The sequence below is a fragment of the Mobula hypostoma genome, chromosome 2 (assembly GCF_963921235.1).
Source record: "Mobula hypostoma chromosome 2, sMobHyp1.1, whole genome shotgun sequence".
Classification (NCBI taxonomy): Eukaryota; Metazoa; Chordata; class Chondrichthyes; order Myliobatiformes; family Myliobatidae; genus Mobula; species Mobula hypostoma.
In genome coordinates this window covers 150,019,548-150,044,940 of record NC_086098.1, presented here as the reverse complement: position 1 = coordinate 150,044,940, position 25,393 = coordinate 150,019,548, and the positions used below count along the sequence as shown (strand labels likewise).

The following is a 25,393-nucleotide window of genomic DNA, read 5'->3' as shown; positions in this document are numbered from 1 at the left end:
TTTTTGATACTGATCAACAGAAAAAGACTCTTTCATGTCAAAGTGAAAACAGATCTCTACAAAGTGATCTAAATTAATTACAAATATTAAACACAAAATAATTGATTGAATAAGTATTCACCCCCTTAATATGACTTCACTGGTGTAGCCAGTTGGTTTTAGAAGTCACATAACTAGTTAAACAGAGATACACCTGTATCTGGAAGGTTCAACTGCTGATGAGTCAGTATCCTGGTAAAAACTCCACCATAAAGACAAAAGAACACTCCAAGCAACTCTGCAAAAAGGTTATTGAAAAGCACAAGCCTGGAGATAGATACGAGAAAATTTCCAAGTAACTTGGAAGACAGTTAAATTAATCATCAATAAATAGAAAGAATATGGCACAGCGGTAAAACTGCCTAGAGCAGGCTGCTTTCAAAAACTGAGTGACCGTGCAAGAAGGGTACAAGTGAGGGAGGCCACCAAGAGACCTACAACAACTCTGGAGGAGTTACAAGCTTCAGTGGCTGAGATGGGAGAGGTTGTGCATACAACAACTGTTGCCTGGGTGCTTCACCAGTCGCAGCTTTATGGGAGAGTGGCAAAGAGAAAGCCACTGTTGGAAAAAATTCACTTGGAATCTCGGCTAGAGTTTGCAGAAGGTACGTGGGAGACTCTGAAGTCAGCTGGAAGAAGGTTTATGGTCTGATGAAACCAGAATTGAGCATTTTGGCCATCAGATTAAATGATCGTGAAATTTGTTAACTTAGCAGCAGCAGTTCAATGTAGTGCATAACATAGAAGAAGAAGAAAATAATAATAATAATAAATAAATCAATTACGGTATACGTATATTAAATAGATGAAAAATCATGCAAAAACCAGAAATAACATATATTAAAAAAGTGAGGTAGTGTTCACAAGTTCAATGTCCGTTTAGGAGTCAGATAGCAGAGGGGAAGAAGCTGTTCCTGAATCGCTGAGTATGTGCCTTCAGGTTTCTGTATCTCCTGCCTGATGGTAACAGTGAGAAAAGGGCATGCCCTGGGTGCTGGATGTCCTTAATAATGGACGCTGCCTTTCTGAGACACCGCTCCTTGAAGGTGTCCTGGGTACTTTGTAGGCTAGTACCTGAGATGGAGGCCAATTAAATTTACGACCCTTTGCAGCTTCTTTCGGTCCTTTGCAGTAGCCCCCCCCCACCCCCATACCAGACAGTGATGCAGCCTGTCAGAATGCTCTCCATGGTACATCTGTAGAAGTTTTTGAGTGTTTTTGTTGACTACCATAGGCATCCATTAGTCTCGTGAGACTATGGATTTGCGCCTTGGAAAGTTTTCCAGGGTGCAGGCCTGGGCAAGGTTGTATGGAAGACCGGCAGTTGCCCATTCTGCAAGTCTCCCCTCTCTACACCACCAATGTTGACCAAGGGAAGGGCACTAGGGCTGATACAGCTTGGCACCAGAGTCATCGCAGAGCTATGTGTGGTTAAGGGCCTTGCTCAAAGACACAACACGCTGCCTCAGCTGAGGCTCGAATCTAGCGACCTTCAGATCACTAGACGAATGTCTTAACCACTTGGCCACGCACCAACACCTGTTACCAAATCTCTTCAAACTCCTAATGAAGTAAAGTCGCTGTCTTGCCTTCGTTGTAGCTGCATCGATATGTTGGGACCAGGTTAGATTCTTTGAGATCTTGACACCCAGGAACTTGAAACTGCTTACTCTCTCCACTTCTGATCCCTCTATGAGAATTGGTATGTGCTCCTCCATCTTACCCTTCCTGAAGTCCACAATCAGCTCTTTCATCTTACTGATGTTGAGTGCCAGGTTACTGCTGCGACACCACTCCACTAGTTGACATATCTCGCTCCTGTATGCCTTCTCGTCTCCGTCTGAGATTCTGAGATTCTACCAACAATGGTTGTATCACCAGTAAATTTATAGATGGTATTTGAGCTATGCCTAGCCACACAGTCATGGGTATAGAGAGAGTAGAGCAATGGGCGAAGCACAGACCTCTGAGGTGCACCAGTGTTGATTGTCAGCGAGGAGGCGATATTATCACCAATCCACATAGATTGTGGTCTTCCGGTTAGGAAGTTGAGGATCCAATTGCAGAGGGAGGTGCAGAGGCTTCATGGCAATTTATTCATTTCCATAGATGCTGCCTGACCTGCTGTGTTCCTCTAGCATTTTGTGTTTTACTCTGATCCTGTTGAAGAGTCTTGGCCTGAAACATTGACAGTTTATTCCTCTCTGTAGATGCTGCCTGACATGCTGAGTTCCTTCAGTTTTTTGTGTGTATAATTCCACATTTTGAAAATACTTTGTTGACTCTGTGGTGCTTTTGAAATTGTTAGCCTGTTCTCTTTCAAAGCTTAAAGCACTGAGACCAGAAAGTAAAATAATGTGTCTGCTGTCAATATAATCTGAGCTGAATTGAATGCTGAGTTACTATTTCTATTGTTATTGAAGACAGATCAGCTACTTTTTGCAAATACTGGTCGTCTAGCCAAAAGTGTTAAGATTTTTTTTTGGTCTTCCTGAATAAGAGGTGTAGACATTTAGCAATATTTCAGACAGAATCAAGTTTGCACGATTCTACATGTGCCTCATTTCAGAAGTTTCACATATTTTGAGAACCATTTTCTGCCATCATTTTAGAATAAGGAAGAATTTTTTTGACAGGTTAAGTAACAAAATAAAGTTATGGAATAGAGCACAGCCTCAGACTAGAAGGGCATCTCTTTAGAACAGAGTTGAAGAGGAATTTCTTTAGCCAGAGAGTAATTCTGGGCAATTCATTGCCACAAACGGCTGTGGAGGCCAAGCCATTGTGTATGTTTATAGTGAAGGTTGAAAGATTTATGATTAATCAGGGTGTCAAAGGGTACAGGGAGAAGGCAGAAGAATGGGTTTGAGAGAGATAATAAATCAGTCATGATGGAATGGTGGAGCAGATTTGATGGGCCAAGTGGATGGGTAATGCAAAAAGAGAGCAAAAAGGGAAAAAAATAGTGAGGGTTCATTGCCAGATCAGAAATGTGATGGTGGAGGGGAATAAGTGGCCCATAACATGTTGAGTTTCTGCCTTCAGGGTCCTGTGCCTCCACCTTAATGGTAGCAATGAGAAAAGAGCATGTCTTGGCTGAAGGGGGTCCTTAGTGACAGATGTTGCCTTTTTGAGGCATTGCCTTTTGAAGATGTCCCAAATGCTGGGGATGCCAGTGCCCACGATGGAGCTGGCTGAGTTTCCAATGCTGTGCCGTGGTCCCTCCAGAGACAGTGATGCAACTGCTAGAATGCTCTTCACTGTAGGTCTGTAAAAATTTGCAAGAGGTAGGAGGACTCTTGAAGGTGGGATTGTGCAGGAAGGGCTGAAATGCAGGAGCAGAAGAGGCATTCACATTCATCCATGGACTTCTGCAGAGGAAAGTTTTGATCCTGGACAGTTCTATGCTAAATGTGCACCCCATTGGAATTTGTAGTGGAAGGTTGTGAAGACTCCAGCCAAACACAATCCACTCCAAGGTTGCTGAAGGCATAGGACAGCTCAGTTCCAATGCTGTGAGAAAAATAAACATGACTTATGACCTTGCTCATCAAGTCCCCTTGTAGCAATGACTGGTATTATCCTTGAGGTTTTTAAAGGTTGTCTTATATTTAATATACTGACAGCCAAGGTATGGATCTGGTAAAAGGGTACATTTATACAGAAAGGTGCTGGAAAAGGGTCAGTAACATCATGAAGGATCCCACCCGCCCTGCTGTGAACTGTTCGTCCCACTCCCGTCAAGGAGGAGGCTATGTGACATCCATGTCAGGACCACCAGACTCAAAAATAGTTACTTCTCCCAAACAGTAAGGCTGATCAACACCTCCACCCACTAACTCACCCCTCGACACCCCGAACTACCACTACTTTATCATTTCCTGTCAGTCACCTATGTACAGACACTCCTGTGCTTAATAAGCTATCTTATCTATTTACATTTATTGTGTATTTCTATATACTGTTATTGTGTTATTTTTGTGCTATCAGATCTAGAATAACCATTATTTTGTTGTACTGGAAATGACATTAAACAATCTTGAATCTTGAATTTTCAGGCCAGTGACATTCCTTTAGCTGAGTTCCACCATTCTAGACTGGTGGATAAGAACAACGTGGAGATCAAAACCAGAATCAGGTTTAATATCACCATGGAATTTTTTAACTTAGCGATGGCAGTGCAATGGAATACATGATAAATATAGAAAAATGAAAAATTGAATTAGAGTAGATATATATATGTATATTTGTGCTAAAATAAAAATAATAAAAAAAGTGAAGTAGTGTTCATGGGTTCAAAGTCCATTCAGAAATCTGATGGCAGAGGGGAAGAAGAGCTGTTCCTGAATTGCTGAGTGTGTGCTGTCAGGCTTCTGTATCTCCTTCCTGATGGTAAAAATGAGAAGAAGGCATGTCCTGGGTGATGGGGATCCTTAATATTGAACACTGTCTTTCTGAGGCACTACTCCTTGAAGATGTCTGGGATACTATGGAGGCTAGTGCCCATGATGGAGCTGAGGAATTTTACAACTCTCGGTAGCTTCTTTCAATCCAGTGCAGTAGCCTCCCCATACCAGGTGGTGATGCAGCCTGTTAGAATGCTCTCCACAGTACATCTGTAGAAGTTTTCAAGTGTTTTAGGTGACAAACCAAATCCCCTCAAACTCTTAATGAAATATAGCTGTTGTCTTGTCTTCTTTATAACTGCATCGATATGTTGGGACTATATTAGATTCTCAGAGATACTGATACTGAGATGAGGAATTCATGTGACTACTTTTACGATCCTACAAGGATGAACTTATACTACTGGTAAAACAATTTAATATGGAGTTAGCTCAATTATATTGTGTTTATTTTTCCAAACTACTTCAGTAATCAATTGTGCACTTTTCAAATGTAGTCATTTGATCTGAAATGTCTTCAGTTCTGGTCGCTTCATTATAGCAAGGACTTGTAAGCTTTAGAGAGGGTGCAGAGGAAATTTACAGGATGTTCTTGATGATGGGGAGGCTTGTGTCTATGATGGAGCTGGCTGAATCTACAACCCTGCAGCCTCTTACTGCAAAAATCACAAACTTTTTTTTTCTTTGGAGAGAATCTTTCTTTGGAGTGAGGAGGATAATTGATACAGGTGTAAAGATGATAAGGTGCATAGACTGAGTAGACAGCCAGAGACCTGTCCTCAAGGTGGAAATGGCTAATATGAGGGCGTTTAATGATTATGAAGACACGCAGTCCTCTTTTATTGTCATTTAGTAATGCATGCATTAAGAAATGATACAATATTTCCTCCGGTGTGATATCACAAAACACAGGACAAACGAAGACTGAAAAACTGACAAAACCACATAATTATAACATATAGTTACAAACAGTGTAACAATACCATAACTTGATGAAGAAGTCCGTGAGCACAGTAAAGTTCAAAGTTTCTCAAATGTTCCACATCTCATGCAGACAGGAGAAGGAAGAAAAACTCTCCCTGCCATGCTGACCACAATCCGACTCTGAGTCATCCGAAAACTTCGAGCTCTGATCAACTCTCCAACACATCATTAACAGATACAATATCATTTTTCACCGGAGGGCTGCGCACGCATGGCGCGCCGTCATTTTCTCCTCCCGCCGCATATAGGATGATTGGAGGACAGTATCGGGGGGATGTCAGGGGTAATTTTTTTTTATCCAGAGAGTGATGGGTATATGGCATGGTGATAAAGTACAATAAATTAGGGACATTTAAGAGACCTTTAAATAAGCACATGGATGATAGAAAAATGGAGGGCTATGTAGGAGGGAACTGTTAGCTTAATTTTAGAGTATGTTAAAAGGTCAGTGTAACATTGTGGGCCAAAGGGCTTGTACTGTGCTGTAATGTTCTGTGTTCCATGTAAGTAGATAGTGAATAGAAATTGATATGAAGTCGTGTTCAAGAACCTGATGGCAGAGAGGAAGAAGCTGTTACTGAATGATTAGTGTGTGTCTTTGGGCCCCTGCACCTTCTCCACGATGGTAGTCAGGAAAAGAGGGCGTGTCCCAGTGCTAGGGTCCTTACTGATGGATGCCGTCTTCTTGGAGCACCGCCACGAAGGTTACCGAGCCATGTCGCTACCTCCTCCACACCTCACTTACTCCAACCCTTTCACTGCAGCTGGCCATTCCCGTTCCTACCTTGGCACTGTCTGCCAGCACAGGATGGGCGCAGGGCCCCACTCCCCAACATATGAAAGGGAGAGGTATAGAGGGCTATGGTGCAGCTGCGGGTCGATGGGACTAGGCAGAACGATAGACTAGATGGGCTGAAGATCCTGTTTCTGTGCTCTGTGCTGCAGAGTATTCCTTCCAGTGAACTCAGAGGATTTAGCCAAGACTATGAAAGGTTCATTGCTTCCAAAATGAGGAAGAAAACGAAATCTGGAAAAATGAATCCCAACCCAGGAAGGAAGGAGTGATGGCCAGTTTCCTGAGGGAGTTACTGCCAGAGGAGCTCAGAGTTACAGAGGAAGTCCACAGCCCAGTCATTTCCTTGGCTAGCAACAGATAGGTGCAAGTTGCCAGTTAATCTTCTGATCAGACATAGACAGAGAATTTGAAACTGGCAGTGAAATACTAGCAGTCAACAAGCCAGAATCAGCATCATGTTCATTATCACTGACAGATGTCATGAAATCTGTCGTTTTGTGGCATCAGTACAGTGCTATTCATGAAAAAATATATATATACATGCGCAGCATAAGAAATATTAATAAAATTTAAATAGGTAGTACAAGAAGAGAGCAATATAGTGAGATGGTGTTCATGGGTTCATTGTCTGTTCAGAAATCTGATGGCGGAGGGGAAGAAGCTGTTCCTGAAACACTGAGTGTGTCTCTTCAGGCCTCTGTTTCTCCTTCCTGGTGGTAGTAAAGGGAAGAAGGCATGTCCTGGGTGATGGGTGTTTTCAATGATGGATACCGCCTTTTTGAGGCATTGCATTTTGAAGGTGTCCTCGATGCTGGGGAGGCTGGTGCTCACGATGGAGCTGGCTGAGTTTACAACCCTTTGCAACTTTTTCTGATGCTGTGCAGTGGCCCCTCCCTAACTGACAGCGATGCTGTCCACAGTACATCTGCAGAAACTTGCTGGAGACTTTGCTGAACAAGAGAAAAGCGGCAGATGCTGGAAATCTGATCGATACACAAAATGCTGGAGGAACTCAGCAGGCCAGGCAGCATCTAGGAAAGGAGTCCACAACATTTCAGGCGGAAACCCTTCAGCAGGACTGGAGTAAAAACAACTGAGGAGTAGATTTTAAAAGTGGGGGGAGGGGAGGGAGAAACACAAGGTGAGAGGTGAAACCTGAAGGGGGAAGGATGAAGTAAAAGAGCTGGGAAGTAAAATGGTGAAAGAGACAGACGGCCGTGGAAAAAAGAAAAGGGGGAGGAGCACCGGAGGGAGGCGATGGGCGGGCAAGGAGATAAGGAGAGAGAGGGAAAAAGGGGATGAGAAATGGTAAAGTGAGGTGGGGGGCATTACTGGAAGTTCAAGAAATCTATGTTCCTGCCATTAGGTTGGAGGCTACCCAAATGGAATCTAAGGTGGTGTTTCTCCAACCTAAGTGGGGCCTCATCACGACAGTGGAGGAGGCTATGGATGTACATATCGGAATGGTAATGGGAAGTGGAATTAAAATGAGTGGCCACTGGGAGATCCCACTTGTTCTGGTGGACGGAACGTATTTGCTCATTGAAGGGTCTCCCAATCTACGTTGGGTCTCACTGATAAACAGAAGGCTACACTGGGAGCACGGACACAGAATGTGACCCCAACAGACTCACAGGTGAAGTGTTGCCTCACTTGGAAAGACTGTTTAGGGCCCTGAATGGTAGAGGGGAGGAGGTGTACACGGAGGCTGATGTGGTGGTAGGTGAGGACAAGAGGAGCCCTGTTCCTGGTGTGGTGGCAGGAGGGTGGGGTAAGAGCAGACATGCGCGAAATGGAAGAGATGCAGTTGAGGGCAGTGTTGATGGTGGAGGAAGGGGAGCCCCTATCTATGAAAAAGAAGGACACCTCCTTTGTTCTGGAATGAAGAGCCTCATCCTGAGAGCAGATGCGATGGAGACAGAGGAATTGAGAGAAGGGGATGGCACTTTTACAAGAAACAGGGTGGGAAGAGGTATAGTCCAGGTAGCTGCGAGAGTCCGTGGGTTTATAATAGATGTCAGTGGATAAGCTATCTCTGGAGATAGAGGCAGTGAGATTGAGAAAGAGGAGGGAGGTGTCAGAAATGGACCAGATAAATCTGAGGACAAAGTGGAAGTTGGAGGCGAAGTGGACGGTCGATGAGTTCAGCATGGGTGCGGGAAGCAGCACCAATGCAGTCATCGATGTAGTGTAGGAAAAGTGCGGGACGGTCACCAGTGTAGGCCTGGAACATAGACGGTTCCACATAGCCGACAAACAGGTAGGCATAGCTAGGACTCAGGCGAGTGCATATGGCTACACCTTTTGTTTGAAGGAAGTAGGAGGAGCCAAAGGGGAAATTATTTAGAGGGAGGACTAGTTCTGCTAGCCGGAGGGGAGTGGTGGTGGAGGGGAATGGGTTAGGTCTTGTGTCCAGAAAAAAACGGAGAGCTTTGAGGCCTTCTTGGTGGGGGATGGAGGTTACAGGGAGTGGACATCGGTTGTAAAAATAAAATCATGGGGGCCAGGGAACCTGAAATCATTGAAAAGATCCCGAGCATGTGAAGTGTTATGGATGTAGGTAGGAAGAGACTGAACTAGAGGGATAGGGGAGACTTTGTGACATACCAAAGGCAGCTCTAAAGTTAATTTTAAAAATACTGATTAGTTGATAAGGGCAGGCATACTCTTTTGCCTTTTTTTTAAAAAGTGAGCCTGCCTCGTGTGGTATATGTAAATGAGTCATGATCACATGTGACTTAGTGACATCTGTGTTACTGTTAAGCAATAAGTAGTGGCAAAGTTTCTGGAGAGTTTAGCAACCCTGCCGGAACCTGGTAATATAATCGTGATAAATTTCCATTTTTCAGCAACTTAAAGCCCCTCTAGTTTTTAATTTTTCTTTGTCTTTGCAAGGTTATTGGCCTGAAATATTACATCACCTTGTCTCTCTACAGGTGCTGCTTAGCCAATTAGCAATTTGAGCGGATCCTGTTCTTGTTTCACATTTGCAGTACTGTATATATCTTCTGCTTTTGAGGAATTTCAGGACTGGAAGATTGTGTATCTTTGGGATTCTCTACTTCAGAAAGGAATCAGTGCTGAGTCAGGCTCTATTCAAGGCTGAAACCAGCACATACTGTATTTGGAGATGAAGGAAATAAGGGAAAGTCGACTTTCAGCACAGGATCAGTCATGATCTCCAGTGAATGACAGACCAGGCTCAAGTAGCTGCCTGGCTTCCATCTGCCTCTAATGGGAATAATTTGAAACCCTTTTGAATATTCCAGTTATTTTTCAATACTACTGTCCCCAGTGCAAACAATTGAAGGGGAAAGTATGAGCCTGAGATAAATTGTCCAGGAGTGAAACATTCCACATAAAATCTATACAATAAACATAGCTGCCGAAAAAGTTACTGGTACCTGTCATAAGACCCCTAACAGCATTCCTGAGAAGTCTGATCACATTTATGTGAAATTTGGCATTGAGCTGAGCACTTTTAGAAACAACGTGGAATATTTAGTGTTGAGATCGCAAATTTCTCATAAAATAACTGAGATGGGGCTTGAAGCGGGGAAGTTGTTTTGCAAGACGTTTTGTGGTTCCAATGTGTTATTTTTTGTAGCTCCAAAAGATAAAAATTAATTGAGGGGAAAACAAGGGAGCTGGGAGATAACTGGTATATATTTGTTTTAACTTTTAAATGAGGCACATACTTGTGACGTATGCCATTTATGTCCTTCACATTAACCCACAATATATTGAGTAAACAACAAAGAATACTTAAACAATATATTTGCATTAATACTCAAATATTACTGAAATATTAAACACACAAAAATATACAATACTCCTGCATTGTATATTTTTCCAGAGGACATCGGAGTTGTACTCTGAACACGGATGCGCTGAGTGTCATGCTAACCATTACACCTCCTTGGCACATGTGGGGGTTCATGATCGTGAAATTTCACCGATATCTTCCACTTTTTTCTCAACTGTCACTATTACTCTGTTTGAAATATATTTAGTTCCGAAAATAAATGTCTAATATTTGGCAGCATAGACTAAAAATAACAATATCTTTTTTGACCTCCAGTGACTGTCTCAGAAGTGCATTATTTATGGATAAATCTTGATGAATTCCATCTGGGTATTCAGCAAACTGTCATTGGATCTGGTCCCAGTCTGAGGAGCAATTGGCATCAGCAAGCTAAGTCTTGCAGCAGATTGGACAGAAATTTAGATGGGTTATCTCACAGATTTTTTTCATTTGGCTCAAGATGTGTGGACATCTATCCAGTCGCCACCCTCTACCACTGCTCCCTGCTCCATCGCATGTCAGCTAAGATCTCACAGATAAGACTTGAGCTAGAAAATGTGTAGCACTCCACAACCTATAGTCAGCAACCACTTTATAATGGACCTCCTCTACCTAATAAATTGCCCACTGAGTGTATGTTCATGGTCTTCTGCTGCTGTAGCCCATCCACTCCAAGGTTCGGTGTGTTGTGTGTTCAGAGATGCTCTTCTACACACCACTGTTTTAATGGGTGCTACTGGAGTTACTGTCGTCTTCCTGTCAGTTTTAACCAGTCTGACCATTCTCCTCTGTGCTCTCTCAATAACAGAGCATTTTCACCCACTGAACAACTGTTCAATGGATGTTTTTTGTTTTTGCATCATTTTCTGTAAATTCTAGAGACTGTTATGTGTGAAATTCCCAGGAAATCAGCAAGTTCTGAGATACTTATTTCACTCTGTCTGACACCCACATTCATTCCATGGTCAAAGTCACTCATATCACATTTCTTCCCCGTACTGATATTTGGTCTGAACAACAACTGAATCTCTTAACCATGCCTGCATGCTTTTATGCATGATTGTCTGATGAGCTATTTGCATTAATGAGCATGTGTACTTAATAAAGTGGCCACTGAGTGTACAGATTCACATTCAAGGACTCTGCAACTCGTTCTCAGTGTTATTTATGTACATTTTTATTATTTGCAGGATTTGTCTTCTTTTGCACATTGGTCATTTTTTCAGTCTTTGTTATTTATAGTATTTAATGCATTTTATTGCATTTCTTTATTCTCCTTTTAAGGCCTGCAAGAAAATGAATCTCAAGGTAGTATATGGTAACATACAAATCACCCTGTCTGGCACCAACAATCATTCCACAGTCAAAGTCACTTATATCACATCTCAAAGTTGAAAGTACAGTTATTATCAAAGTATGTATACCATGTACAAGCTTGTGATTTGTCTCCTTACAGGCAGCCACAAAACAAAGAAACCCAATAGTACCCATTAAAAAATGGAAGACCATCAGACACTCAATGTGTGGAAAAAACAATCATGCAAACAATAAAAATAAGCAAATTACATTGAGAACTGAAGTTCAGGAGAGTGAGTCTACAGCCACGAAGCCTGTCATCACTGCAGCCAATTCAGGAGCCCATTAGTTGCAGTCTGCAGCCTCAGTTCAGCACAGAGACGAGTAAACCTCATGGAGCAGTGAGTTTAATAGGCCAGTCCTTTACCTCTGGCCCCAACACCCTAACATTTTCAATCTGGCCTGGTGCTTAAATCGTCCAAACCACAGGTCGTTCCTTGCTCTCCTGCCTGCCACCTCAATTTGGCCTGCACGCACCACAACGCAGATGTTGTGCACTTTCGAGACTTCAGTTCTCACTGCAAAAGTGCCAGTTTGTACAGATGGTTCTAAAGGTCAGCCCCCCCCCCCGCAATCTTCTTCCATTCTGATGTTTGGTCTGAACAACAACTAAACCTCTTGACCATGTCTGTACGCTTTAATACATGATGTTGCTGCCACATGATTGGCTAATTAGATGATTGCATTAATGAGCAGGTGTACTTAATATAATGGCCACTGTACTTAATAAAACTTTGATAATAAATTTACCTTGAACTTTGAAGTAATTTCCTGTTAAATGATCATGCGGTCACGTGAAGGGAATTTGCATGTAACTTGCATTACATTTCCATGAGACCATAAGACAGAGGGGCAGAATTAGGCCATTGGCCCATTGAGTCTGCTCTGCCATTCAATCATGGCTGATTCTTTTTTACCCTCCTCAGCCCCACTCCCCGGCCTTCTCCCTGTACCCTTTGATACCATGTCCAATCAAGAACCGACCAGCTCTGTCTTAAATACACCCGATGACCTGGCCTCCACAGTTACCTGTAGTAACAAATTCCACAAATTCACCACCCTTTGGCTAAAGAAATTTCTCTGCATCTCTGTTTTAAATGGATGCCCTCTATCCTGAGGCTGTGCCCTGTTATCCTAGACTCTCCCACCATGGGAAACATCATTTCCCCATCTACTCTGTCTTGGCCTTTCAACATTTGAAAGGTTTCAATGAGTTCCCCCTCATCCTTCTAAATTCTAGCAAGTACAGACCCAGAGCTATCAAATGTTTCTCGTATGATAACCCTTTATCATTCTTGTGAACCCCCTCTGAGCCCTCTCCAATGCCAGCACATCTTTTCTTAGATGAGGAGCCCAAAACTGTTCACAATACTCAAGGTAAGGCCTCTCCAGTACCTTATAAAGCCTCAGCATTACATCCTTGCTCTTGTATTCTAGACCTCTTGAAATGAATGCTAACGTTGCATCCGACTCTACATGCGAGTTAACCTTCAGGGTGTCCTGCACAAAGACTCCCAAGTCCCTTTGCATCTCAGATTGTTTAATTTTCTCCCCATTTAGAAAACGACCTACACATTTATCTCTACTACTTTCTGACAACTTTCAAGGGCAAATGAGCTATTGTTTTGCTGTTGGGTTATCATTGCTGTTGTTGTTGTGGTTGTCATTGTTTCTTGTGTTGTTCTCCTGAACACTCTGGGAGTGCTGTGTTGGCACCAGGATGTGTGGCGACACTTGTGGGCTGCCCCCAGCACATCCTCAGGTTGTGTTGGTTGTAACACAAATTACATATTTCACCAAATCTTTTGATGTAGATGTGATAAACAAATGAATCACTTACACTCAATGGCCACTGTCTCAGTACTTCCTGTGCCAAATAAAGTTGCCACTGAGTGCATATTTGTGGTCTTCTGCTTCTTCAGCAGTTCCTGAGAAGTGTGGCGATATTAGCGGGCAAACCTCACTGATTTGAATGGAAGCAAATGACTCATTTCACTGTGTGTTTTGATGGACGTGTGATAAGAAATTGAAACTGAATCTGAATCTGAGATAGTGCAAATCCAGCCAGCTCCCCTGGTCCTACTGTGCGACAACTTGAGACAAATCCCACTGAGAGAATACACTGCCAGGGTGCTGGGAGAGGGAGATACATTAGAGACACTTAAGAGGCTCTTTGATAGGTACATGGACTCAGGACCCACACCATCAGGTCCAGCACAGTTATTACCTCTCAACCGGCAGGCTCTTGGACCATCACACTTCACTCACCCCAATACCGAACTGCTCCCACAACCTATGGACTCACTTTCAAAGATTCTTCATCTGATTTCCTCGATATTTAATGTTTACATATTATTACTCATTTGTTTTTATTTTCTTTTTGTATTTGCACAGTTTGTGTTTCTGTCTTGTGTGTGGATTTTTCATTGATTCTACCCTGTTCCATTGTATTTACTGTGAATGCCTGCAAGAAAATGAATTTCAGGATAGTATATGGTGATGTGTATATACTTTGATAGTAAATTTATTGTGAACTTTTTCATCTTTTTTGAACTTTGAAAGAAAAAAAAACAATCTTCTCGGGGTTTTTTTTGTGCTGAGAGAGGGATTTTGGGGTTGATGTGCCTGATCAGTTTTGTGCAATTTTTTTTGTAGGGAGAAGGGATTTTGCGGTCGATGTACCCGATCTGTTTTGCTCGGTTTTTGTGCAGGAGGAGGGATTTTGGGGTTGATGTGCTTGTTCCAGTTTTGTTCATTTTTTTTTGCAGGGTTGGGGGATTTGGGGGTTGATGATCGTACTGCCTTTCTTTTCTTTCTTGGTTTCATGGCTACCCGGAGAATTGAAGAATTTCAGAGAAACACACACAAAATGCTAGAGGAACCCAGCAGGCCAGGCAGCATCTATGGAAAAAAGTACAGTCGACATTTCGAGCCAAAACCCTTCGGCAGGACTGGAGGAAAAAAGCTGAGGAGTAGGTTTGAAAGGTGGAGGGAGGGGAGAGAGAAACGCCAGGCGTTAGGTGAAACTTGGAGGGCGAGGGATGATCCTCCACTGTCGGGATAAGGCCACACTTAGGTTGGAGGAACAACACCTTATATTTCGTTTGGGTAGCTTCCAATCTGATGACATGAACATTGATTTCTCAAACTTCTAGTAATGCCTCCACTCCCTGTTTCACCATTTCCCATCCCCTTTTCCCTCTCTCATGTTATCTCCCTCCCTCCGGTGCTCCTCCCTCCCCCTTCCCCTTCTTCTTTCTTCCATGACCTTCTGTCTCTTTCACCAATCAACTTCCTAGCTTTTTGCTTCATCCCTTCCCGTCCAAGTTTCACGTGTCGCCTGCCGCTTCTCTCTCCCCTCCCCCACCTTTTAAACCTAGTCCTCAGCTTTTTTCTCCAGTCCTGCCGAAGGGTTTCAGACGGAAATGTTGACTGTACTCTTTCCCACAGATGCTTCCGGTCCTGCTGAGTTCCTCCAGCATTTTGTGTGTGCTGCTTGGATTTCCAACATCTGCAGATTTTCTCTTGTTTGTGAAGAATTTCAGAGTTGTATACTTTAATAATAAAATTGACCTTTTGAACCTTTGAAAAATGGAGGCCTATGCTATGTGGGAGGGAAGGGTTAGGTTGATTTTGGAGTAGGTTAAAAGATTGTACAACATTGTGGGCCGAAAGGTTTGTACTGTGCTGTAATGGTCTATGTTGTATGAAATATTGTTTTGCAAAGACATAAACTTTACTGTAAGTTACAAAACAAAATGCAAACAAGAGATAACGGGGTCTTATTCATGGATGATTCGGAAACCTGATGGCGGAGCTGAAGAGGCTGTTTCTGCATCATTGAGTGTGGGTCTTCAGGCTCCTGTACCTCCTTCCTGATGTAGCAATGAGGAGAGGGCATATCTCAGATGGTGGGGGCACTGCCTCTCTAACAACATCCTCAAAGGAGGGGAGGGTTGTGCCCATTATCAATGTAGCTGAGACTTCAACTCTGTATGTCCGTTTACTGTTTCTTGTGGCTGCTTGTAGTTGTTTGAAAGTGGGTTAAGGTTACCTCCTCTCTTTTAACCTGAACCAGTCGGTGAAGATTCACAATTAATTAATGAGACTGGAACCTGAGCCCAGATCCCAAAGAGGCAGCTCTCAATCTGTCTCCTGTTCTTAGACTGTAGCCAAAGCTGCTTTTCATAATATCCATTCCGACATGTTGGTCCATGGCTTCCTCTTCTGCCATGATGTGGCCACTGTCAACTTGGAGGAGCAATACCTCATATTCCGTCCAGATTGCCTCCAAACTCACGGCATGAATATTGATTTCTCTACCACCCGGTAATATTTTCCCTCACACTTCCCTCTTCTTCAGTTACCCATTCTGCCCTCTTCTTCTCACTTACCTATCCCCTCCCCTTGGTGTCCCTCCTCCTCCCCTTTCTCCCATGGTCCACTCCTATCAGATTCCTTCTTCTCCAGCCCTTTACCTTTCCCACCTGTCGCCTCCCAGATTCTTACTTCGAGATGGCTTCACCTATCACCTTCTATTTTGTCCTCCTTCACCCCCACCAACTTTTTTATTCTGTCATCTTCCCCCTTTCTTTCCAGTTCTGATCCAGGGCCTCAACCGGAAACGTTGACTCTTTATTCATTTCCATGGATGCTGCCTGACCTACAGAGTTCCTCCAGCATTTTGTGTCTTTTGCCTTTCATGAATTGTTTTTCAGGAGACTGAGCAGAAAGCACTTCATGCAGTCTGGCTTGGTCTGGGCTCATGCCAACAGAGTGAATTCTTCCTTGTTTATCTTCACAATAGTTCATTGTCTTTGCAGGTGCTAGGTCTTTAACGTTGCACATCACCATCCAAGGGTATAAGCACTGATTATACATGCTTTCAGTTTTCTTGTAGAATAAGAATGAAATGTAGCCCCTGAGGAAAAAAAAACTTGGCCAATGCCAATTGAATGAGCAAGAGACTGATGTGCTGTTCTTGGCTTTTGTATTCTTATTGCTGGAGGATGACATGAAAAGGCATTTCCCAGTACTCATTTCTGATGGTCAGAACTATGGAAATAAAGTATTGTGTTTCCAAAAACTAAAGGCCTTTTATGACTTGGTCCATTAATTTTATATTTTGTCTCATGCTTCTGTTTTGAAATCTGCCTCGTTTTTTTGCATCTAGGCCACCGACGTTGCTGCTTTTCTCTCGAACGCATCCAGCAGAAAGTTTGCTGTGTATAACTACTTTACTGCTTATGGCAATGTAGAAGTGGACAGACTTCAAGAGTAATCTACTTACTGTAGGGAATTTGGACAGACACAAACACTGGAGATGCTGCAGAAGCTGGAAATCACATGCAACACACACAAAGTGCTAGAGAAACTCGGCAGGTCAGGCAGCATCTAGGGAGAGGAATAAACAATCAATGTTTTGGGCCGAGGTCCAGCACCTGGACTGGAAAGGAAAGGTGCAAAACTCAGAATAAGAAGGGAGGAGGGGGAGAAGTACAAGATGGCAGGTGATATGTGAGACTAGGTGAGGGGAAAGTTTAGTGGGTGGGAGCGGGGAATGAAGTAAATATCTGGGAAGAAGGTAAAGGACTGTGACAGAACAGGTTGGCAATGCTAATTCTCCTGTTAACCTTGCCCTGGAGTTAGTCACTCCTCCTCGTTCTGTCCCTGTTCTACTTCCCCTCAGTAGTTCACACACTTTGTCCTCTCCTTCTGCAGTTCTTAGGAGTTAAGCGTTTATACACCCCAACAGTAAAACAATCGCTAGCTTGGCTAATCAAAACCATCCCTTCAGTTAACATGCTCTACTGATTTATAACTCATAAAAATAAGAATTCTAGACACAGGCAATCCAAGCAGTTTCATTTATTTTCACTCATACCGTTACATCTGTTTGTAGACAGCAGAATGGCACCCGTCACACACATTACCTCTCGAACGGAGAATGCGTTGGCAAGTGCGATGAGGCGGATGCCTATGGAGACTACTCAGAGGAAACAAATTGTAGTGTTGGGAAAAAAAATACCCCTTACAACAATGATTAGTGAGGCACAGAGAGATCTGTATTTACTGACAAGTAGATGAATTCATACACTAAATACCTTGTGTGCACACCCGCTAAGTATCCCTGACTCTCCTGAATAGTCAAAGAATAGCAAAGGTATTACCCGGGCAAAGGACTCTACGCTGTCCAGGATAACCTCGTGGTCCCGATTCACTCACCACGTGGGGTTGATCACGCTTGTATCTGCGATGGTTATTCTTCGAAGTTACTGCTGCCAGCACACACGGAGCATCCACTTTTATATCAATTCCTTATCAATTCAAATATTGCATTCAAGTGTCATTGGCTACAGGTCATGTGTCTGACCTGTAACACCTTGTTATTGGCTCTGCTCCAAGCCAGCATCTCTAGGCCTGAAACGTCCGTCGATGCTGCCTGACCTGCTGAGTTCCTCCAGCATTTTGTGTATGTTGCTATCCATTTATTGCCCTCTTCCCGTCAAGTGACAGTCGATAATTTATGGCGTTTTGTTGTCAATCAGCAAAGAGCTGGAATCACTCCAGGCAGACACCAACCCCAACATTCACAATCCTGCATGTTATATCCAACCAAAGAACACCTCACAAATAACTTCTTATTTGGAAATGATCTCCAGTCCAGCAGATTACCTGATGCATCATTGTGTCTTCTTTAAAACATTGATCAACCCCAGCATGTCAAGCTCACAAAATGGAGAATAGAGTGTCTTCACAAAATGGCAGCCTCCATCACCAAGCACGCGGCAAAAACAAAGACAATTAGTCTGTGTGCTTCCACTGTCCTCGATTCGTTTGAATTCACTGATTTGTAGACTGTTGTTCTTTCTAGCCAACAGTAGATATCCCACTAAAGCCCCTTCTTGTGTGAAGTATTTTCAGTTCAGATGCAGAATGGAAATGTGATGGGGGAACGGCTGTGGAGACTGGTCTGATGAAGATGGCTGCCCTGGTTCAATTCCTGTTCCTTCGAGTCATGGCCCCAAAAGACCCAAGGGACAGTTTGTGGTGTCCTAAAATAATGCCTGGGTTAGAGGGAGCAGGCACACTACACCCTACACAGACATCCCCACTGGTGCGGAAGCATTATTCTTTTATATTCATCTGAGCATGTGGACACTGATCTGTGAGTTTGACTAATTCAATTGTTGTGGAATAAAATTATAGGATATTAGAATCCCTGTTTAAAATGTTCCGCCTCTGCGTCTGAAATAGTTATTATAGTCTGATCATATGATTATTGCCCCCCCCCACCACCCAAGACCAATAGCAGAATTTCCTGGTCCTTTTAGGCCAGACTTAAGCAGATTCAGATACTCAGTCTGGCTTTGCTAGAGAGGTTGGGAGTAGACAGCTGGTAAATAATAGTTTGTTTATTTATATTGAAAAGTTGAAGATGAAGTGGGCTGTGGAGAAAGCCTCTGTATATTTGTAAAATTTTGGACAAGCATGTTATTTTTCATTTGTCTACCTGTAAATATTTTTCTTCACCACTTTATGGCAGCTTTTGCACTTTTTCCCCCTAGTGCCAAACAAACCCCCTTTTTTTTATCAACTGGTGACCCTCGTCAGGCACCAGATAGTGAGGTGTGATAAGGACTGAAAAAGATGGAATGTGATAGGAAAGGGGAGTGGACCATGGGAGAAAGGGATGAAGGAGGGGCGCCAGAGGAAGGTAGTAGACTTTTACCACTTATCTCCTCCATGAGTCTCACTTTATATCCCTTCCCCCACCCACCCACCATCCCCCTCACCCGTCTTCACCTCTCACCTTATAACTTGTACTCCTTCCCCTTCCTCCTTTTAATTCTCTCTCTTGCTTTCCAGTCCTGATGAAGGGTCTCAGCCTGAAATGTCAACTATTTATTCTCCTGCGTAGACGTTGTCTGACTTGGATAGACTTGCAGAATACGACAGGCATAATGTTAAATATAATTTAATGGTTTTAACAAATATAAACTGACCCTGTGCCTTCCGCTTATTTTAACCCGATAGCTGGACTTAGGAACCTGCTTTATTGACGTCTTGGTTTAGTTGTTAGCATTCCATATTTGACTTGGTAAATTGTAGGTTGAAATGCAACTCCGGGATTTGAGCTGATTAATCTAGGCCGACATGGATTCAGATTAATTTAATTAATTTATTTTATTTAGGGATACAGCACAGTAGCAAGCCCTCCTTGCCCAACCAGCCCATGGCCCAGTTATACCCACGTGACTAATTAAACTACTAACACATACACCTTTTGAATTAGGTGTCCTTCTGACACAAAAACAGAGATCTGAGGAAACACTGGCCAGATGGCAGGTTTGTGAAAATCTGGCAAGTCATCTAAAACTTGTATAGATGTGCAGTGGGCAGACTATAGGCTAGTTGCATCCATGGAAACACCAATGCTCTTGAATAGAAAAGCCTACAGAAAGTAGTGGATATGACCCAGCCCATCACGGATAAAGCCCTCCCCACCATTGAGCACCTCGACATGGAGCGCTGTTGCAAGAAAGCAGCATCCATCATCAAGGACCCCCACCATCCCCTTTCATGCCTGCAAGAAAATTAATCTTGGGATAGAATGTGGTGATATATATGATTGCGGCCCTCCATTGGTCAGAGGCAACCAAAGATAAAACTGTCTATGTGATGCGCAAGCCAGGACAGTACAATATGGAGAGCAAGCTGTTGCCCATGTAATAAACTCCCCCTCTCCACACCACTGCTGCCATCAGGAAGGAGGTACAGAAACCTCAAGACCCACAAAACCAGATTGAGGAACAGTTATTATCCCTCAGCTATCAGGCTGTTAAACAAGAGGTGTTAACTTCACTCAGCTTCATTCGCCCCTTCACTGCACTGTTCGCACAACCTATAGACACACTTTCACGGACTCCTCATCTCATGTTCTTGATATTTGTTGCTTATTTATTTATTATTGTTGTTTAGTTATTTTTTGTATTTGCACAGATTGTTGTCTTTTGCATATTGGTCGTTTGTTCACCTTGTGTGCGGTTTTTATTGATTCTGCACTGTTTCTTTATATTTACTGTGAATGCCTGCAAGAAAATGAACCTGAGGGTAGAATATGATCATATATATGATTGAGGCCCTCTGTTAGTCAGAGTCAACCAAGGATAAAACTGTCGATGTGATATGCAAGCCAAGTGCACAAGACAGGACAGTACAATATGGGGAGCAAGCTGTTGCCCATGTAGCAAGCTCCCCCTCTCCACACAACTGATGAATTGAAGGGAACGGCAGAGACCTATAGAGGTTGGCACCAGTGGCATCACAGGAGTTGCCAGTCAGTGTTAAACTCAACGTAGGGACTCCAGCTCCTGATTTTTCCTCTGGATTTACTTCCAAAGTCTTCCCCATGAGTGGGTAGATTTGCAAGGGAACAGAGGTTTGAGGTCAGAGTTTTCTTTCTCCTAGTTGAGCTGCCAGCCATGCTGAAGACCAAGAGCTGGACTTGATTGTCAGAGGCTCTTTGAGGATGTGGGAATGGGAGCATATTCCCCACTACCTCCCCCGCTATGACAAACTCAAAGAACCGGACAAGTACTTTGATGATAAATTTACTTTGTACTTTGAGTGTAAAGTTTGTCAGATCAGTACAAAGAACCAATGACACAACGCTAATAATAGTGCAGAATTCAGAACAGTTTTGATGACGAACAGAGAAATTGTACAGTCCTTGTACACGATTCCTTAAAGATTAAAGGTTAAGTCGGTGGTAAGGAAGGGAAGTGCAATGTTAGCATTCATTTCAAGAGGACTAGAATATAGAAGTAAGGATGAGATGCTGAGGCTTTATAAGGCATTGGTCAGGTTGCACTTGGAATATTGTGAGCAGTTTTGGGCTCCTTATCTAGGAAAGGATGTGCTGCCTTTGGAGAGACTCCAGAGAAGGTTCATGAGAATGATCCCAGAAATGGAAGTTTTAATCTATGAGGTGTGTTAATTGGCTCTGGTCCTATACTCTTTGGCATTTAGAAAAATGAGAAGGGATCTCATTGAAAACTATTGAATATTGAAAATACCTTGAATATAGAGTGGATGATGATGTTTTCAGTGGTCAGGGAGTCTAGGACCAGAGGGCACACCCTCAACATACCCTTAGAACAGAGATGAGGAGTAACTTCTTTAGCCAGAATGTGGTCAATCTGTGGAATTCATGCCACAGATGGTTGTGAAGGCCAAGTCACTGGGTATATTTAGAGCAAGGGTTTATAGGTCCTTGATTAGTAAGGTTGTCAAAGATTAAGAGAAAAAGGCAGGAGAATGGGGGTTGAGAAGGATAATAAATCAGCCATGGTGGAGCAGACTTGATGGTCTGAATGGACCAATGATGGTCCAATTCTGCTTCTATGTCTTATGGTGCATTATTGTGCTGAAGTGGAGTATTGTGTTTAAATCCAATGACCTTTCTTATCTGAATGATGTGAAGGCTTTGGGGAAGTTCAGAAGAGATTTATGAGAATCATTCCTGGCTAAAGCACAATGGTTACAAAGATAGTCTGGATAGACAGGGGTCGTTTATCACCAAGTGAAGGCTGGGGTCGGGGGGTGGGGGTGAGGGTGTCTGGGAGAAGTTCAGGAAAAGTTGAGAATTTTGAACTATTTAGTGGAGAATCTTCTCAGTGGTGAAGTGGTTCAGTACTAGAGGTCACAGTTTAAAATAAAAGAGAAGAGAATTAATAGAGACATGAGATTTTTTTTGTGTGGCAAATGGTGGAATCTGAAATACTGTACAATAAGTACAGATGGGGTGAAGGCAGGTTCCTTTGTGATGCACACAAAATGCCAGAGGAACTCGTCAAATCAGGCAGCATCTATCGAAATGAAGCAACAGTGAATATTTCAGGCCGATACTCTTCACAAGGACTGGCAAGGAATGGGGGAGATGACAGAATAAGAAGGTGGGGGGAGGGGAAGGAGGACATGCTAGGAGGTGATAGATGAAGCAATGTGGGTGGACGGATGACGTGAGAAGCTGGGAGATGATAGGTGGAAAAGGCAAAGGGCTGGAGAAGAAGGAGTTTGATAGGAGAGGAGAGAGGACCAAGGGAATGAAGAGGAGCACCAGTGGTGGCGATAGGTAGGGGAAGAAAGGAGGTAAGAGGACAGAGTGGGGAATGGAAGACAGTTCCATTGTGGCCTAAAGGAGGGAAATGGGCAAAACTGGTGAGAAAAACATTGCAAAGTTATGTAGAGTAGACCAGAGAATAAAACTCATGAGTTGCTCTAGTAGCGAGCTCTCACAGAAAAGCTGGGTCATATGGCAGCCTTCAGTGCTATAACCATTTTGTGATTGTTCAATTAAATTACCAGAAAAAAACATTTATTCATGCAATCAACACTTCTTTTTTGCTTTTTAGATATGGTCAAAACTGCCTCATTCAGTTTGAGGATTTTGGTAACGCCAATGCATTTCATCTATTGGACAAGTACCGTAACAAATACTGCACTTTCAACGATGATATCCAGGGTATGTTTTTATTTCCATAATGTTGTGTGAGCTTGAAAACATGGTGAATCAAATATAGATTACCCACAGAGTGATCCATGGATTTTTACTAGAACCTATCCAGATCACTGATCTTTTAACATACACAAAGTGCTGGAAGAACTCAGCAGGTCAGGCAGCACCTATGGGAAAGTGTAAACAGTCAGAGTTTCAGGCAGAGACTCTGCATAATGACTGGAAAGAAAGATGAGAAGTCAGAGCAAGAAGTGGGGTGGAAGATAGGAAGAAGCACAAGTCGGCAGGTGATAGATGAAACCGAGAGATAACGGGCTGGAGGAGGGGTAATCTGACAGGAGTGGGTAAAAGACCTTGGAAGAAAGGAAAGAGGGAGGAGCACCGGAGGGAGGTAATGGGCAGGTACGGAGATAGGAGGGAGAGGGAAACAGGGAGGGGGAGGGGTAGTTACCTGAAGTTCAAGGAATCGATGTTCATGCCATCAGGTTGGAGATGACTCGGATGGAATATGAAGTATTGTTCCTCCAACCTGAGTGAGCCTCATCATAGCTGTAGAGGCCTTGGACCGACATATTGGAATGGGACTGGGAAATAAAATTGAAATGGATGGCTACCAAGAGATTCCGCTTTTTTTGGTTGATGGTGCATAGGTGAATGGTGAGGCAGTCTCCCGATCTACTTTGGGTCTCACCGATATACAGGAGGCCACACTGGGAGCACAGGATGCAGTAGATGTTCTCAACAGACTCACAGGTGAAGTGTTGCCTCACCTGGAAGGACTGTTTGTGGCCTTGAATGGTAGTGAAGGAGCAGGTATATGGGGAGGTGTGGCACTTGATTCGCTTGCAAGGATAAACGCCAGGAGGGAGATCAGTGGTGGAGGGGGTGAAGTGAGAAGCTGAGAGGTGATGGGTAGAAACGGTAAAGGACTGAAGAAGAAGGAATATCGTAGGAGTAGGTAGTGGACCACGGAAGAAAGGGAAGGAGGAGGAGCATTAGAGGGAGGTGATAGGCAGGTGAGCAGAAGTGAAGGGGTAAGAGCTTCTCATTTCATCTTTCCCCTCACCTGGCTTCACCTATCATCTTGTAGTCTATATTCCTCCCCCTCCCCCACCTTCTATTCAGGTTTCTTCCCCCTTCCCTTCTAGTCCTGATGAAGGGGCTCAACCCAAAATGCCGGCTGTTGATTCATCTCCACAGATGCTGCTTGACCTGCTGAGCTCCTCCAGCATTTTGTGTGTGTTAATCTGGATTTCCAGCATCTGCAAAAGCTCTTGTGCCTCTGATCTTTCCATCTCATTTGGGCTCTTTAATAGATCATTGCTGTCTATATTCATTTTCCCATTATTGGGCGCCACTTACTATCAGTTTTTTGAACACCCTTAGTATATAGAAAAGTTCCATGGTCATATACGTTAATTATTAATTTGCTATTAAGTTAATATTATTTGTGCCTATATTGTTTATATTACCTGTGCTAATACTATTTTGTGACTGTATGTGCTATCATAACTACATGTGCTGTGTGATACTGTATGTACTGCGTTTTACGCCATGGCCCCAGAGGAGTGATGTTTCGTTTAGCTGAATGCCTGTGTACAGTCAAACAACAAGTAAACGTGAACTTGAAATACTTCAATAATGTGGTGAGCATATATTTTGGAAAATGCTCTAACGTTTGGCTGATCATGATTAAGTTCGAGATCGAAAAGTGTAACCTCCTTTATGAGGATAATTAATTGTGGTAAGCAAAATTTCCTCTGGATCACGGCAAAACAAAGATAGTGTGAGTAGAATGTTGACAGTTTTTGGTTCTCTTGGAACTGGGTGCCTTCAGAAGAATGTATCAGTTTTTTTCTGATGTACCAACATTGCCTTATTTGGATATTGAAATTGGGATTTTATTAGGACAGCCTCCAAATATTGTTACACAAGAGAATCTGCAGATGCAGGAAACCTTGAGTAACAGACACGAAATGCGGGAGGAACTCAGCAAGTCAGGTAATGATTTTCATGCACACTGGGGAATTAAAAGTTTAATGGTGCATTTTAATGTAGTTCAAGTTGAATTATCATTCAACCATACACAGGTGTACATCCAAATGGAACAACTGGGGCCAAGGTGCAAAACGTAGTCCCAACAGTCACACACAGCACTTAGTTATGATAGCAGAAAATCATACGGTCACAAAACAAATAATAAAGCCCCAAGATCCTGTGTCATGGTCTGTAGATTGATGGTGCATGGGATGTTGTCCTGGATCTACCTTTCTGCAAGAACAAGCATGCAGCAGTTCCTCAACATGCACTCATGCAGCTGCAGCCGAATGCAATCCAGCATGTCATTCACTGAGCAAACACTGGAGGGCAGCACCAACAGGAATTTCTTTCACCGAGCGAACACCGGAGAGCAGCACCAACGGGAAGGGTCAGCCCTCAAACCAGCATGGATTCTAGTGTATTCTCATAGGCCTCTGTTTTCTCTC

The 25,393-nt window shown here is 43.2% G+C and overlaps 1 protein-coding gene across 1 annotated transcript in view; it reads left to right on the top strand.

The window, feature by feature from the left end:
- Positions 1–25,393, top strand: part of me1 (malic enzyme 1, NADP(+)-dependent, cytosolic) — a 481,492-nt gene that overhangs the window by 273,989 nt on the left and 182,110 nt on the right. Inside the window, exon 7 of the mRNA XM_063040862.1 lies at positions 22,804–22,913. Coding sequence (XP_062896932.1) covers positions 22,804–22,913 — 110 coding nt within the window. The remainder of the gene's footprint in view (positions 1–22,803; positions 22,914–25,393) is intronic.